The sequence below is a fragment of the Perognathus longimembris genome, chromosome 23, assembly GCF_023159225.1.
Source record: "Perognathus longimembris pacificus isolate PPM17 chromosome 23, ASM2315922v1, whole genome shotgun sequence".
Taxonomy (NCBI): Eukaryota; Metazoa; Chordata; class Mammalia; order Rodentia; family Heteromyidae; genus Perognathus; species Perognathus longimembris.
This window is the reverse complement of record NC_063183.1, coordinates 30759768-30775401: the sequence shown is the minus strand read 5'-3', so window position 1 is coordinate 30775401 and position 15634 is coordinate 30759768. Positions and strand designations below refer to the sequence as shown.

Below are 15634 nucleotides of genomic sequence, written 5' to 3'. Positions count from 1 at the left end.
GAAAACAGCTCTGCTAGCTGGAGGGCCAGGGTGCCACTGTGGCCACTGCGTAAGGCGGTCTGCTCCCTAGGGAGGAGATGCCCTGTCAGCGGGCTGACACCTCAGATGTGGAAGGAAGACCTGACTTGTAGGGGCATCTGTGTTATTTTGTTGGTTGTGGGGTTTGAACTCAGGGCCTGGGTGCTATCACTTGAGCCACAGTGCCACTTCTAATTTTTGTGGCTTTTTTTTTTTGCCAGGCCTGGGGCTTGAACTCAGGGCCTGAGTACTGTCCCTGGCTTCTTTTTGCTCAAGGCTAGCACTCTGCCACTTGAGCCACAGCACCACTTCTGGCTTTTTCTATATATGTGGTGCTGAGGAATCGAACCCAGGGCTTCATGTATGCAAGGTGAACACTCTACCATGAGGCCATATTCCCAGCCCCACTTCTGATTTTTGAGTGGTTAATTGGAGGTAAGTCTCATGGAGACTTTAATTAAAGATTGAGCACAGAAACTTCTGACTTCACAGGACCCTTTGGTAAGAAGTTACCTTCACTCCAAACCTGGCTTCTCAGTGGTCAAGCCTTCCTTGCCCACCTCTCACTGCCCTTCCTTGGTTTCTGGATACCAGTGCTGCCATTGGCAATGCTTCTAACAGGGATACACCAAGAAAGACTGGCAGCCAGTCAGCTCAGCACTGGGTCACCCGCAGAGAGGCTGCATCTTTCCAAAGCTTAGAGCTGGGTCTTGCTCTGGTCTGAAACTTTTTTCTTTTTTTGCCCAAGGCTAGCGCTCTATCATTTGAGCCACAGCTCCACTTCTAGTTTTTTCTAAGTAGTTAATTGGAGGTAAAGGTAAAAGTCCAGGGAACTTTCTTGCCTGGGCTGGCTTTGAACCCTGATCCTCAGATCTCCACCTCCTAAGTTGCTGGGATTACAGGAGAGAGCCACTGGTGCCCGGCTGAACCTTGTCTTTTCTGGAGCTGTTGTTCTAGCTCTCCAGGTCTCTAGCTCCACAGAGACAGCTTGGTTCAAACTGGACACTCACTCGCTTTTCCTGACCCATGCTTTACCAAAAAAAAAAAAAAAAAAAAAAAACCCAAAAAAACCCACAATTACTTTGCCACCAGCAGTTGTCCGAGGCTATTTCAAGGCAGACCTCTTAGACCACTTAGCAGAATTCCAGCCCCACCACTGGCTTCTGTACTGCTGGGGGGCACCGAGGCCTGGGAAGGGGTCTGGCTTTACTCGGAAGCCAGCTTAGCCACGTTCTCAGTCTGTCAAGGGCGCCTGCCCACCTTTCTCTGAAGCAGCCCTTGTGACTTGGCCCCTGCCCATCGGTGCCTATCAACGACACCCATCCATCCACTCACTTGTAGAAGGCTTGGTTCTCAATTCCACATTTCCAGAGATGCTTGCAGGCTTCTGGAGTTGGAGCAAAATATGTGAGAATAATTTTCTTTTCCTGCAAGAAATTCCACATGGAATGAGCTGCATGGAGATGGGGGAAGCGCAGAGCGCTGACCCCCCCCCCCCTGTGCTGCTGACTCCCCCCCCCCCCCCCCGGAAGCTGGCTAGCAGGAAGGGCAGTGCTGAGGGGGCCCTGGGGAACGCCCCCTTCCGTTACCTCCTCCCACCCGGAAGGCTTCCATCAGGAAGTCTCAGCCGGCACCAGAGGAGCCAGAAAGCCCCGGGGAGCAAGTGGCGCCTACACCTGGAATTGCCACGTGACAGAAAAGAATCACGGGGGGACACGAGGGGACCACCTCACCTCCAGGTTTTCACCTAGATCTTCGCTCTAGCCATCACTGCCCACACCCGCCCCAAAAAGAAGGAAGGCGGCACTCACCTCTTTCTGACTTACGTATAAATAAAACGTCTTCCCTTCAAACTTCAGCTTGGTCACCTCATTCCTAGAAGCACAAAGAGAGGGCGCGTCACCCGGCCGAGTCCTGCAGAGGCACAGCCCCCCCCACTGCAAGGGGCTCCGGGCACAGACACAATTGTAGCCAAAATCAGAAGTGAAACAAGACAGCAGCCTTGGAGAACGGTTGTTGGAAAAGTCCAATCCACAGTTTTCTGGTCAATCACGCTATCATGATAGGGTGGCGGGAGGATTTCGGGCTCATCGACAGTGGCTGTAAAAGGGAACCGTTTGCACGGCGTGAGTCTAGGTGGAGGGGCCGGGGGGGGGCGTTTGGGGATTTGGTTCATCACACAGGTGCACTGCCCGGACGCGATTGTCAGATGTGAGATGCCACACGGGTAGATGATGAGGCCAAAGTTCAAGATAGAGCAAGTAATGAGATACAAGGCAACCAGGTTCTGAGGGAGCTGAGTCTTTCAGGTGACTGTGCCACTGGATGGAAAATGCAGTTGAAGGCAGACAGATGTCAAACAATCTCAGGGAGGGGGGGCGGGGCAACATACCAAAGAGAGAGAACAGAGTACATGGAACAGTCATGCAGCGTACTGACCAGGAAAGGGGCTTAGGGGTTATTGTAGAAAAATCCTTGAAGCCACCAGCCCAGTGAATGGCTGCAGTAAAAGAGGCAAACAGGATACTGGGGTACGTCACCCGCGGGACAGACAAATCAGAAGAAGTGACATGGTTACTGTACATGGCCCGGCCTGGGCCTCGCTCCACAGGCTGCTGTCAGCCGTGGTCACCTGGGCCTTCCCCGGGCGTCCCGGAGAGCCGAGAGGGACCTCTCGCCATCGGTCCCTGCACTTCCTCTCTGTGCCCAGCGTGGCTGCTCCCTGGAGCCCCGCGGCCCTCTCCCCCCCGCCCCCCCACCGGAATTCTCATTTCTCTGCCTGAGGTCCCCCCCGGGAAGGTCTCATGACGCACATCCGCTTCTACCGGGCTTCGGCCTCCGTGTCATTTCTAGGGACAATCCCTCAACCTGGTTGTGAAGTCGGAAGGGAATGAGAACCATGTACCCGATTTCCTCTGGAACAAAATTCAGGGGACAGAGTGAAATCACTTGTTCACTCTAGGCCAGGAAAGCAAGGCTGGGTCAGGATGCGGGTTCCCAGCCCGTGACTCCCACACGCCATCCTATTCGCTGCCTGTTGGATTCCTTGCTCCTGTCCACCAGCCAGTCAGTGCGAGCACAGACAGCACTCTGAAAATGCAGTGGTGTTTGTGCGGGCAGGCACAGACCGTTCGGGCTCTTAGAAGCGCGGGAAGAAAGGAAGCAGCTGTCTTTTGAAAGTCAGCCTGGGTTTACGTCTATTACGAGGAAGTCGTAAAGAAGTGTTGGTGTCTGGAACGGCAAGGGGAGCCCGGTGGCTTCCACCATCACTTAGGGAGTGCAAGTGATGGAGTTCCCAGCTAATCATGCCCCCTGACCAGGACTTCCTGAGACAACTACTACCCCGGTCAGAAAGTGGCCCTCTAAGCCGGGAATTGGAGGATCGCACCTGCAATTCTAGCTACTCAGGAAGCTGAGGTCTGAGGAGCATGGCTTGAAGCCGGCCTGGACTCCATTTAACCACAAAAGAGCAGGAAGTGGATCTGTGACTCAAACGGTAGCGCGCTAGTCTTGGGCACAAAAGCTCAAAGGACAGTACCCACGCCTTGAACTCAAGCCCCATACTGCCACCAAAAAATAAAAATGTGGCCCTGTAGGGAGTGGGCTTTCCCTCCTCAATGCCTTTGGACTAAGGGAGGCCATTTATGCAGAGCCTCCTGGGGAAGCATAGCAGGCTGAGGCCTACCATATCTGCTTGAGCCAGCCGGCCAAAGGGTCTCCAGGATGTCCAAATGTCAACCAGTGACCTAGAGTCCGTCCTAGCCATCCAGCAGAATGGGCCCCAAATAGAACGAAGTGGGGACAGGGGAGGAGGAGTAGCTGGGCAGAGGCAGGGGCTCACCGGTCTAGAGGGAAGAGAGTGAATGTGGGCGTGGAGGGGGGACGACTCCTGGACACTGGTGCGGAGACAGGGTGGCATCTGAGTGTCGGGCAGGAGTCACTGGGTGGGAGCCCCCCCCCATTGGCAGAGATGCTTCCAAACAGCCTCAGAAGGCATCAAAATGGTGACACCCAAAGGATTTTTTTTGGGGGGGGGGCGGTCAGTTGTAAGGCTTGAACTTGGCCTGGGCGCTGTCCCTGAGCTCTTCAGCTCAAGGCTAGTGCGCCACAGCACCACTTCCTGTTTTCTGGTGGTTAATTGGAGATAAGTGTCTCATAGCCTTTCCTGCCTGGGCTGTCTTTGAACCATGATCCTCAGATCTCAGCCTCTTGAGTAGCTAGGATTACCGGCGTGATTACACTAGGATTACAGCTAGGATTATACTAACTTTTGTTGGGAACTCTGCTGCCCTAATATTGGGTCCAGTCCTAGACTGGAGAATGACCCCGGGATTGGTCTGTCCCCCTCTCTTTCTGTGTCTGGAGAGGCTTCTGGCCCTCAAGGATGGCCCCTTTGGAAGAATAAGGTCCTCAGGAAAAGATACTACGTTTAGTGGGCTACTGTTCTCAGCACCAGGCTTTGGAGAGGGCTCCGAACTGGAAGTGCCCATCACAGACCAAGGATATGGGGACCACAGCCCCTCCCCAGTTAGTGATGGGTAAAGAGCCCGTTTTGTAGATGAAGCCACTCACCACTTGATGAAGTGGACCCTCTTGTTTCCTTGGAGAACAACAAACCCAAACGGAGTGAAGGCCAGAAATGCAGCGTTTCCTGACACGTCCTGCAACAGGAAGATTTCTCATTAGATCTCATTAGCTGGAGACCGTTGTTGACCGGGGACACGGGGCTGGCTAGTCAGGAGACCGAGATTGTGAGGATCACGGGAAAAAGGTAGCAAGATACCATGTCAAGCAACAACGCCTGGTGTGGTGTGCGCCTCTCGCTCTGGCCGTGCGGGGGGCGTGGGGAGCAGGGCTGCGGGCCAGGCCAGTCCCTGGCACAAGCGTGAAATACTATTGGAAAAATGAAACACAAAAAAGGCTGGGGCTGGGGTATGTCCAGGAAGCATGGAGGTCCTGAGTTCAAAACACCAGTACTGAAAAGAAAAAAAAAAGATTGGTGGGGGGGATGAAGGAGGAGGTAACAAACAGTACAAGAAATGTACCCAAGGCCTAACGTGTGAAACTGTAACCTCTCTGTACATCAATTTGACAATTAAAAAAAAAAAAAGATTGTGGGGCTGGGAAGGGGGCTCAGTGGTGGAGTGTTCTCGTATACATGAAGCCCTGGGTTCGAGTCCTCAGCACCACATACACAGAAAAAGCCAGAAGGGGCGCTGTGGCTCAAGTGGTAGAGTGCTAGCCTTGAGCAAAGAGAAGCTGGGGACAGTGCCCAGGCCCTGAGTTCAAGCCCCAGGACTGGCAGAAAATCAAATCAAACCAGCAGACCCACAGGGCTGGGTGTGCCCTTCCTGTCACCGGTGCTTGGTGCTGGTTATTGATGTGTGCACCAGGCACCCCACGCAAACACTGCTGCCAGGAGGCGGCAGGGCCCCCCCCCCCCCCGGCCTCCCAGTGCCCCCTCACATGCAAAGCGGGCCACGGGAAGTGTGGATCCGCCGCAGGGAGAGCCCAAGGTGGAGGGCCGCACAGGACTCTCCTCCCAGGCCTGCCCGGGGCCCGGTGGGCACCAGGGCCGGGGTCTTATTCCAGCAGCCTCTGCGCACGCGGGCCTCCCCCCAGCTGCCCCTCTGGGTGTGAGGTGGGGCGGGGCTGACGGGCGCCCTGTGAAGGGAGCCCCAGAGCTGATTCTGATTGGCTCTGTGACTCGCTTCACGTCTTCAGAACTCACCTTCCTCATCTGCAAAATGAGGAGGACGTACACCTAGAAATAGACCACCCCCTGGCCCAGTGCCTCAATGCAAGCCACGGCGTGCAGCCCTGCATTCGCCGTGTGCTCACGCAGACAGGACTGCTCCGTACCCGCCCGCCTTCCCAGGGCACCCCAACACGAGGAAGCAAAGCCCTGAGGCAGGAACCTTTGCCCGGTGCCCACAGGTTCCCTTCTAGTCTAAGGGCAGAAGAATGAGCAGCGCAGTTTCATTTTTGTGTCTTAACCCGGATCCCGTTGGACGCAGTTGGTAAACGGGCCGGCGGCATCAGCGGCACCATGACTAGTGTTGGATGGAATTTTGCTGGGTAGCTCAGGCTGTTATTTATTAATTTTTTTTTTTTTGGCAGTCCTGGGCCTTGGACTCAGGGCCTGAGCACTGTCCCTGGCTTCTTTTTGCTCAAGGCTAGCACTCTGCCACTTGAGCCACAGCGCCATTTCCGGCTGTTTTCCATATATGTGGTGCTGGGGAATCGAACCCAGGGCTTCGTGTATAGGAGACGAGCACTCTAGCCACTAGGCCATGTTCCCAGCCCGTTGCTCAGCCTTTTTGATCCCGGCTGATGCTCTCTCGCTCGAGCCGTCCCTCTAGTTCCCATATTACATTTTTTTATGAGGAGTCTAAAAATGATAGGTCTGTGTCATCTCTGCATCAGAGCTGGCAGTGAGTCAGACTCAGCTCTTGAGTAAATGTCATCTCTACAGAAGGAAGGAACTGAAAAAAAGGCAGCGCTGAGACCAGATGTCTCGGTATCTGCGAAGGGGGCCACCACGCTGCAGTCCTTCCCAGGACAGCCCACCAGCCCGCTACAGGAGGCCGGGGCACGCATCCAGCCTCCCGCCATCTTGGAGGGAACAAGATGGCAGCTCCTGAGGTTGGAGAGGAATCAGGGCCAGGGAGTGAAATGAGGGCAGCAACGGGTCCCCCTCGCCCCTACAGCCGCTGCAGGGTGGTCCTGCAAGGAGAACGGAGGCCGGTCAGGACAGCCGGTGCGGGTCCAGACTCTGGGTATCAGTACCAGGGTATTAGGACTCAGTCAGTGTTCGTGGGAGCGTTTCCCGGTCCTAGGACCCGACAAGGACTCTGGTGTGCATCGGATAAACAACAGCTTCTTAATTAGTCCAGAAGAGGAGAGCCTAGCCCAAGCTTGCTCTACTCTCATTTAATTATCAGAACGACTCCTCTTCTTCTGTGCTCCCCGGGGCCACGGGCCCCAGATTCCCCGGGCCAGTAATTGCCTCTCTGTTAATAGAAATCAGCAGTATTTATGACACTGGGGGTACCGGCTTATTTCTGTGCTCTTTGGAGCAGCATTAAGGGGAGCGCTTGGGGGGCGTGTCATTAATGTGACTCCACTTAAGAAGAGTAAAGGCCCCCCCAACCGCCCTGGGGCCTGGGGGGCTGCGAACATGGCCAGGGCCCGAGGAGAGGAGCCGAGGTGAGCCACAGGCCTGGGCCCAGCCCACAAAGAAGACCACTCCCATCTCCCCAAAAGAAGTTTCTGGGGGCTTTCATTCCACATGGCTACAGAACAATGGGAAGTGACCTGGGTTCAGATTCTTGCTCTGCCACTCATAGCCTTCTAGAACATCAGCCTTCCTGTCCAGGAAACAGGGAAGGCTGGCGGGGGCTTCCACGAGAACCAACATGGAAGGGCTCCATGGGCCTGCATGGAAGTCGCACTTTATAAACCTCCCTCCCTCCTTCCCTCCCTCCCTCCCTCCCTCCCGGTGGTGCTGTGGGCTTGACAGAACATGATACGGAATCACCCAGGGCTGCGCGCCCGGGGTTGGCTCATTATTGAGGCTGTGATTTGGGTACTGATGCGGGACCGCACAGTCATGCAGCGTTGAGTCTAGCCATTCCGGCACCTGTCCCTGGGAAGCCCCCACCTGCGCAGGCCGAGGGGAGTCCGTGGGTCCCCGCACGTGGCCCCCTGCTCCCGTGGTCTGACCCCCCCCCCAGGGTGGCGGGGCTTACCTTACACGGGTGAGGATCCACTCCATACGTCTCCAGTGTCTGCGCTTTTCTTAAGAAGTTCAGCTCTGAGGTTGCTGGTGTTTGGCCACTGAAATAAAGAGGATGAGATGACCCCAGGGAAGAAGCGCCCAGGGCCGGCCCCGCAGACACAGCGGCTTGGGAGGCTGAGAGCGGGCGGGCCACAGAGGGAGGCCAGCAGGACACCAAAATCCACGCGACCTTCTCTCAGTGGCAGAGTATATGCTATCTATGGTAGAATATAGAGAGAATCAATGGTGTATAGCTGTCATCTTGGCTACAAGAAGAAGCCTAAAATAGGGAGACCACAGTCCTGGTAGATGCCTGGACAGGAAGTGAAACCATATCTCAAAAAATAACTAGCCAAGCCAGGTGCTGGTGGCTCCTATCTGTAACCCTAGCTACTCAGGAGGTTGAGACCTGAGGATTGTGGTTCGAAGCCAGCCGGGCAGGAAAGGCTGGAAAGGCTGTAGGACTCTTTATCTCCAATTAAGCTCTAGAAAACTGGAAGTGGCGCTGTGGCTCAACGTGGTAGAGCGCTAGCCTTGAGCTCAGCGACAGCAGCCAGGCCCTGAGATCGAGTCACATGACTAACAAACAACAACAACAAAAAGTACAGCTGGAAGAAAAGGGTGAGAGGCATAGCTCAGTGGTAGAGCACCTGCCTAAGAAGTACAAGACACTGAGTTCAACCCCTAGTACAAAACGCCCCACAATAACCCAGAACCGCTTAGGGTGCCAGGCATGGTGGTAGCAGCTCCTCCCTGCTGGCCGAGCTACTCACCGCCACCGCAGCTATTTGGAAGGCAGAGAGCAAGAGAACTGTGTTTCAAGGCCAGCCTGGCAAAACATTTGTAAGAGTCCACCTCAATCCACAGCTGAGTGCGAGGATGTGAACCTGTCACCCCAGTTATGTGGAAAGCTTATAAATAAGAGGATGGCAGTCTATGAGCTAGCTCCAGCAAACCGTGCGGTTCGTTCCAGAAAATAACAAAGAGCAAAAAAAAAGGTCTGCGGTCTGGAAGGGCTGATCCCGGGTTCCGGACCCCTCGATACAGGCATCACTTCTTGGGGGATCCCCTCGCTTGAGGTTTGCTTCTGGAAGACTGTACTCACTACTCTCAACATTTCCTAAGATGTCCCTGCGCACGCGCCCGAATGAACCATGAAATCCCACACAGGCCGGTGTTTGTCCCGACGTTGACCACGAGGGGTCACTGTTTCCCTAACGGTGCCAGGGAGAACCCGGGGACCGAGGGCTACTGCACAGGGAGAGAAACACCACTTCCTGTCGGCCTCTCCTGCTGTTCTCCACGGGTAGAGATGCCGAGGACAAAGGGGGGTTGGGTTCCTCCGTGTTGGCAAAACCTCTGAAGTTGAAAGGATTTGGAGGAAGGGCCTGGTCAGGGAAGAATCTACTTTCAAATTTAGTATCAGAGCCCTGAGGGGCCCAGAGCAGCTTTGCCTTAGGATAGGAAATACACATTTTAGAGATTAAGATTGCTGTATGTGTGGTGGCGCCTACCTGCAATCCTAGCTGGGGCAGGGGTGGGGGGCAGAGATCAGGAGAACTGTGGCTAGCTCGGGGGAAAAACAGAAAAAGCCAGACCCCAGGTTAACCAGCAAGCTGTGGGTGGGGTGGTGCCTCTAGGTGCAGCTATGGAAGAAGCATAGAGAGGAGGATTGGTATCCGAGGCTGCCCCCCTGCCCCTGCTCCCCCCCCAAAATAAGACCCTATCAGAAAAATAACAAAAGAAAAGAGAAGGTTGGAGGCACATCCTGAGTGGCAGAGCACCTGCCCAGCAGGCACAAGGCCCTGAATCCAAGCCCTAGTACTACAATTAAATAACAACATGCTGGGCGCTGGTGGTCACGCCTGCAATCCTAGCTACTCAGGAGGCTAAGATTCAAGGATCCAGGTTCCAAGCCAACCCAGGGAGGAAAGTTCCTAAGACTCTTATCTCCAATTAATCACAGAAAAAGCCGGACGTGGCGCTGTGGCTAGTGGTAGAGTGCTAGCCTTGAGCACAATGAGGCTCAGAGACAGCACCCAGGCCCTGAGTTCAAGCCCCAGGACCTAGAAAAAACACACACCCATTCTGTTATTTTAAAACACTCCACACATGTGCCTTTTTTCTTCCTAGTTTGTCAGTGTAGGGCTCTGTGCTCCAGTGTGGTACAGGAAAAGGAGCCCAGAAATCCTCCTCTTGCTTATCAAAATCAGCCCTTGAAGAAACCCCTATTTCATACTGGTGCAAAGCCATGCTAGTGCTGTTTTCTAGGATGTCACATGCTCTGGGCAGACTAAGAGATGCTGAGAACCGGGTGCTGCGGCTCACGCCTGTAATCCTAGCTACTCAGGAAGCAGAGATCTGAGGAATGCGGTTCAAAGCCAGTCTGGGCAGGAAAATCTGTGAGACTCCTAACTCCAACTAACCACCAGAAAACCGGAAGTGGAGCTGTGGCTCAAAGTGGTAGGGCAAAAACCCTTGAGCAACACAGCTCAGGGACAGTGCTCAGGCCCTGAGTTCAAGTCCCATGATTTGTGCCCCCCCTCACCCCCCAAAAATTTTTTTCTGAGGAAGGCGAAGCTCCCTGCATGAGGCCACTTCCTATATCCTGTTGTACTGGGTCAGGTGAAGACCCAGCCCCCAAACCACAGCACCCGGGGGCGCCCCCCACAGCTATGGGGGGGGGGAGTGTCCCATGAGATGCCACCTTTCACATCCCCACTCAGCTTCTCTCTTCTCTCACCCCCCCCCTTTGTGTGTGTGCCTGATCAGAGCAAGGCCCCTCCCATTAAGGGAAGTGCCCCATCACCGAGTTTCACCCCAGATCCCTTCTGTCCCTCCCCACTGTGTCTTTGTTTTTCCTTTCCCTTCCCTTAGTTCATGCTTCTACTCTGCGCATCTTCATTTATCTAGGTGAAGCAAATACCTTCCAAGGGCCAGTTCCTCTCATTTCCCCCTCTCTTGCCTTTAAGCCTTTGCTTGAACCACTCTGCTGGAGGGTGTGTGTGGGGGGGGGGGTGGCACCCCGTGTCAGCGGCACCATCTAGAGCGCGGAGGATGCCCAGCTGCGCGCGCAGCGTCCTGGGCCCGGAGCCACGGGCACGCACCTGAGCTCTGTCTTGTGAATCTCAGCAATTTTCTTCTCCAGCTTCTCGGAATGCTTAGGGAAAAACTGGAACTTGGAGCTGTAGCCTTCAGGGTGCTTCCCGGGGTCATAATCTCCGATCTCCGCTTTCAACAGAAAGGTGGGAGAGTACAATTAGGCAGACAGGTAAATGGTCACCGGCGACGCAGCGGGAGATTAACGCGTGGAGCAGCCGCCAAAGCACGCGCAGGGCGCTCGCAGGAAGACAGGAAGAGCACTGGGATCAGAGCAGGCTCTGCCGGCCGGGGGTGGAGAGGGGGGAGCGGGGGCCCTCCGAGGCCTTGGCCCTCCCGGGTGTTGACACTGGGTTGACATTCAAATCCAAGCAGAAACAGGAGGGCTGACCCTGTGTTCAGAGGCCGCCACAAGTCAATGTGCAATGAAAGAGCAGCGGCCTTTCTGTGGCTCTGGGCCCTTCAGCCCGGCAGCCAGGCTGCATGCGTGAGCTTGAACAAGAAGGCAGAACCTTCTAGACCCAAGCCGAGTTAGACATCGAAATCTCCCTTTGGAGTATTTCAGCAGGGGCCAAGGCAGGTTGCTGAATGAGCCGTGATTCCAACTTGGAGCTCACTCTTCAGTCCAAATGGCCAGACTTAAATACCCAGGGAGGGCTGATGGGCACTGAATCCCTCCGAGAGGCCCAGTGGGCATCATCAGGAAGGCCGAACAGGACCGGAGAGTCCCCCAGGCTTGGGGGCACTAAGTGCTGAGGCTGGCTTCTCGGTGCCCTACCGGGGTGGGGCTCTGTGCGCCAGCCATGCCCAGAGTTCACCTCAGAGGGGCGAGCGCTAGGAGGGCTGCAGGCTACATGCTTCCACCATGGCCGGGAGCCAGGATCCCCTCAGTCCATCAAGATAAAAACCCCAACACGGGGCTGGGGATACGGCCTAGTGGATAGACTGCTTGCCTCGTATACATGAAGCCCTGGGTTCGATTCCCTAGCACCACATATTCAGAAAACGGCCAGAAGTGGCGCTGTGGCTCAAGTGGTAGAGTGCTAGCCTTGAGCAAAGAGAAGCCAGGGACAGTGTTCAGGCCCTGAGTTCAAGACCCAGGGCTGGCAAAAAAAAAACAACCCAAAAACAAAAAAAAACAACCCAACACGACTAAAAACAACAACAAGGAAAAATCCACCTTCAAATGACTTGGGAATTTCTATGGTTGAACAAGAGACTAAAGGTTTCCCTGAATATATGGGATGACCTTAAAACTTGGAGTCATTTCTTTTGATGATATTTAGAAAGCACTAAATGGAAAACAGTAAATGTTTGACACTGAATACTTTTTTTTTGTGTGTGTGTGTTGGTCCTGGGGGTCGAACTCAGGGCCTGGGCACTGTCCCTGAGCTTTTCTGCTCAAGGCTAGCACTCTGCCACTTGAACTACTTGCAGGTTTTTGGTGGATAAGTAGAGGTAAGAGTCTCATGGACTTTGCTGCCCAGGCTGTCCAGATCTCAGCCTCTTGAGTAACTAGAATGCTAGCTACAGGTACCTGGCTCAAACACTTTTTTTCCCCCTCCAAAGGAAAAGCAACCAAGTAATAAATTCAATATAATTTTCAGGATAGAGCCCAAGGCTAGGATAGAGTTTAAAATCTGTATTCTCTTTGGAAACAAATAGAGCATTTCTAGCAAGCTCCTGCTAGACTCCCTGTTTTATTGATGGTTTAAAACAGGAGTGTCGGGAATCAAAATAGTAAGGGGCTGACTTCCATTCTTTAACACAGTTGTGGTATCTCTCCCTCCAGCCAGCACTTCTGGGAGTTCACAGATCTCTAACCAAGAGTTCTGATGTTTTGATGGACGCTTTGGGGTTATGGTGCTCTGGTCCCAAATTAATTCAGTGGTAATAACAGTTTCAGGCCTAAGGGCCCAGAGAAGTCTAGGAAGGGGCATTTGGGTATCTGGGTGGTTCACGAAGTATGTCTCTCTCTCTCTCTCCCGATGTCTTTTTTCTTTTTGGTTCAATCTGGGTACTGGCTGTGTGAGGTTCAACTCTTATTAGCACATTAGAGGATGTGCTTGTTACTTGAAAACACTTTTTTTTTGGCCAGTCCTGGGCTTGGACTCAGGGCCTGAGCACTGTCCCTGGCTTCTTCTTGCTCAAGGCTAGCACTCTGCCACTTGAGCCACAGCGCCACTTGTGGCCATTTTCTGTATATGTGGTGCTGGGGAATCGAACCCAGGGCCTCATGTATACGAGGCAAGCTCTCTTGCCACTAGGCCATATCCCCAGCCCCTGAAAACACTTTTAACAGTCTGGGCTGAAAGGTCTTTAAAAGCAGTTACCAGAGTTCCAGGACGCGCTTCACGTCTTAGAGATTTGCATGAGAAGACAGAAGAGGGGCTCTGATTATTTTCCAGAACCTTAGAACTGCATCAGCCAAAGGCCCAGGGCAAATCCTCAAATGGTCAAAAAGACTTAAGGGGCTGGCAATTAAGGGCTTCTATACAGGTTAGGCCTGAGCGTTCCGGGCCTTCCGGACTCCAGGGAATCGCAGCAGAATCCTCCAACTTGTCCTCGGCCTCAAGTTAGATACTGTTTAGATCAAGAGGTAGTCATGTGTGGTAAGTGAAGTAATGTAATCAGTAGTTAGCATGGAAAGCAAATTTATCCTGTCAAAAGTCATTACCTTGAAGGATATAAGCTGCTAACAAGGCAGCATCGGATGTTTTACAGAGGAGCCGGCCATGGTAGAGATCCCTTTTGATCTGTAGGAAGACTAAATACCTGGAGAGAAAACACAGAAGGAACTAGAAAGCCTTTCTTTCATTACTTTAAAGACATAAATATGTAATCTAAGCCTATCAAAATTTTTGTCAGGACACTTTTTGCTACATTAAAAAAAAACAACCACCCTCATACAGTAGAACAAATACATTTTCCATTTCTCTGGAGGCTCTTTCAAGTACTTTGCTCTGAATTGGTTTGAGGTTCGATTCAAAACAACCTGTCAGTCTCTCAGCTCAACCCAGACCTGGCACTGGCAAGGCCCCTCCCCCATGCCACCCTCCTCTCCAGCGGATGGGGAGGGGTGGGGGGGTGGAGAAAGAGCCAGCACTAGTCAGTTCAGGGCACAAAGCACTGAGAATTCAAACCCCAGGGCTGCCCCAACATGTAAAACCAGAAGACAGGGGGCTGGGAATATGGTCTAATGGTAAGAGTGCTTGCCTTGTATACATGAAGTCCTGGGTTCGATTCCTCAGCACCACATATATACAAAAAGGCCAGAAGTGGCGCTGTGGCTCAAGTGGCAGAGTGCTAGCCTTGAGCAAAAAGATGCCAGGGACAGGGCTCAGGCCCTGAGTTCAAGGCCCAGGACTGGCCAAAAAAAAACCCAAAAAAACAACAACAAAAAAAACCACACAGAAGACAGGTGACTATGGTCACAGATCTTCCGATACTCCTTGTTTTACAAGGACAGCTTAACCCTTCTGCTTTGAGTGTGGGCTGGAATCGTTTCTAACAGAAGCACACAGAAGTCACCGTTTCTGGCTGCTGAGACCCGGTCATAGATTCACCATACCTCCCTCTCCGGTCCCAGTGGGATCGCTCCCTTGCCCTGCTGGAGAAAGCCTAAGCTGCCCTAGGGGAAGGCCCACCAGGAAGGAGCAGAGGCTTCCTGCCAGCAGCCATGTTGGAAGTGAGTCCTCTAGCCCCAGTCCAGCCCTGTGGGGACTGTGGCTACAAAGCCACCCTTCAGGGCTGGCCCTGAGCCAGAATCACCCACTCAAGCTGCCTCTGGGTTTCTGCCCCACTCAAACTCTGAGATAACAACACGCTCACTACTTCGTCAGACAAACACAGGTAATGATCACATCCCTACGGGAGTCACGGAAATGTAGTAAAATTCTACCAGTCTGGACCCAGAGAAATTGGGCGCTCATGAGACAATTCTTATTGCTTCTGTTTTTAGAATGAAGAGTACAACTTAGCATTCCAGGTCCACCTGATTCTGTAAGAATGCACAAAAAAAGGACCGCTGACAGGGCGAGTTCTAGGACGGGGTAGGGAGGGACCCTAGCAGGTGACTCTCTGAGAGCTTGGGGCTTAGAGATGATAGAAATTGGCAAACAGAAGTGAAGGAACGATGCGTGTAGCCTTCTCCCTTGAAACCCTGCTCTTCAAAATGTCGCCCACATAAACAGTGGTGTCCGCACTACTGGGGAGCTGAGATGCTGGACTCTACCAGGCCTACCCTACACTCGGCCCTGTTAACAAGATTCCCAAGGGGACCTGTACAGAGATGAGAGTTTATGCTGGGAGTGTGGCTAAGGCAGCCGCTCTTGTCTAACAAGCTCAAGGCCCTGGGTTCAAACCCCAGTACCAACACACACACACACACACACACACACACACACACACACACACACACACGTATCAAATGTAAGAAGCACTGCCCTGAAGTGAGGCTGGAGCTTTGTAACACAACACTTGCCTGGCATGGGCAAGGCTCTGGGATCAAGCGACAGCACCCAAACAAACCAACAACCTCAAACCCCCAAAGCAGCATTTTTCCACGGTCAAATGCACCCCGGTAAGCCACACTGGGATGGATTATCCTCCTCCAGGCAGCGGCAAGGTAAGCATTTCGGTGGGCCTTCGCTCGAATTCTTCTCCTTCCTTCCACCAAACCCACTCTTCTTCCCCAGTATTGGCCGGGAAAAGCCAAAAGAAAACAGACATCCTGCA

The 15634-nt window shown here is 53.4% G+C and overlaps 1 protein-coding gene across 2 annotated transcripts in view; it reads right to left on the bottom strand.

The window, feature by feature from the left end:
* Frmd5 (FERM domain containing 5) overlaps positions 1-15634 on the bottom strand; it is a 223501-nt gene that overhangs the window by 6732 nt on the left and 201135 nt on the right. For both annotated transcript variants that reach the window (XM_048332283.1, XM_048332284.1), the window contains 6 exons: positions 13575-13672; positions 10906-11029; positions 7770-7857; positions 4591-4679; positions 1830-1893; positions 1354-1445 (listed from right to left, as the gene is read on the bottom strand). In XM_048332283.1, coding sequence (XP_048188240.1) covers positions 1354-1445; positions 1830-1893; positions 4591-4679; positions 7770-7857; positions 10906-11029; positions 13575-13672 — 555 coding nt within the window. The remainder of the gene's footprint in view (positions 1-1353; positions 1446-1829; positions 1894-4590; positions 4680-7769; positions 7858-10905; positions 11030-13574; positions 13673-15634) is intronic.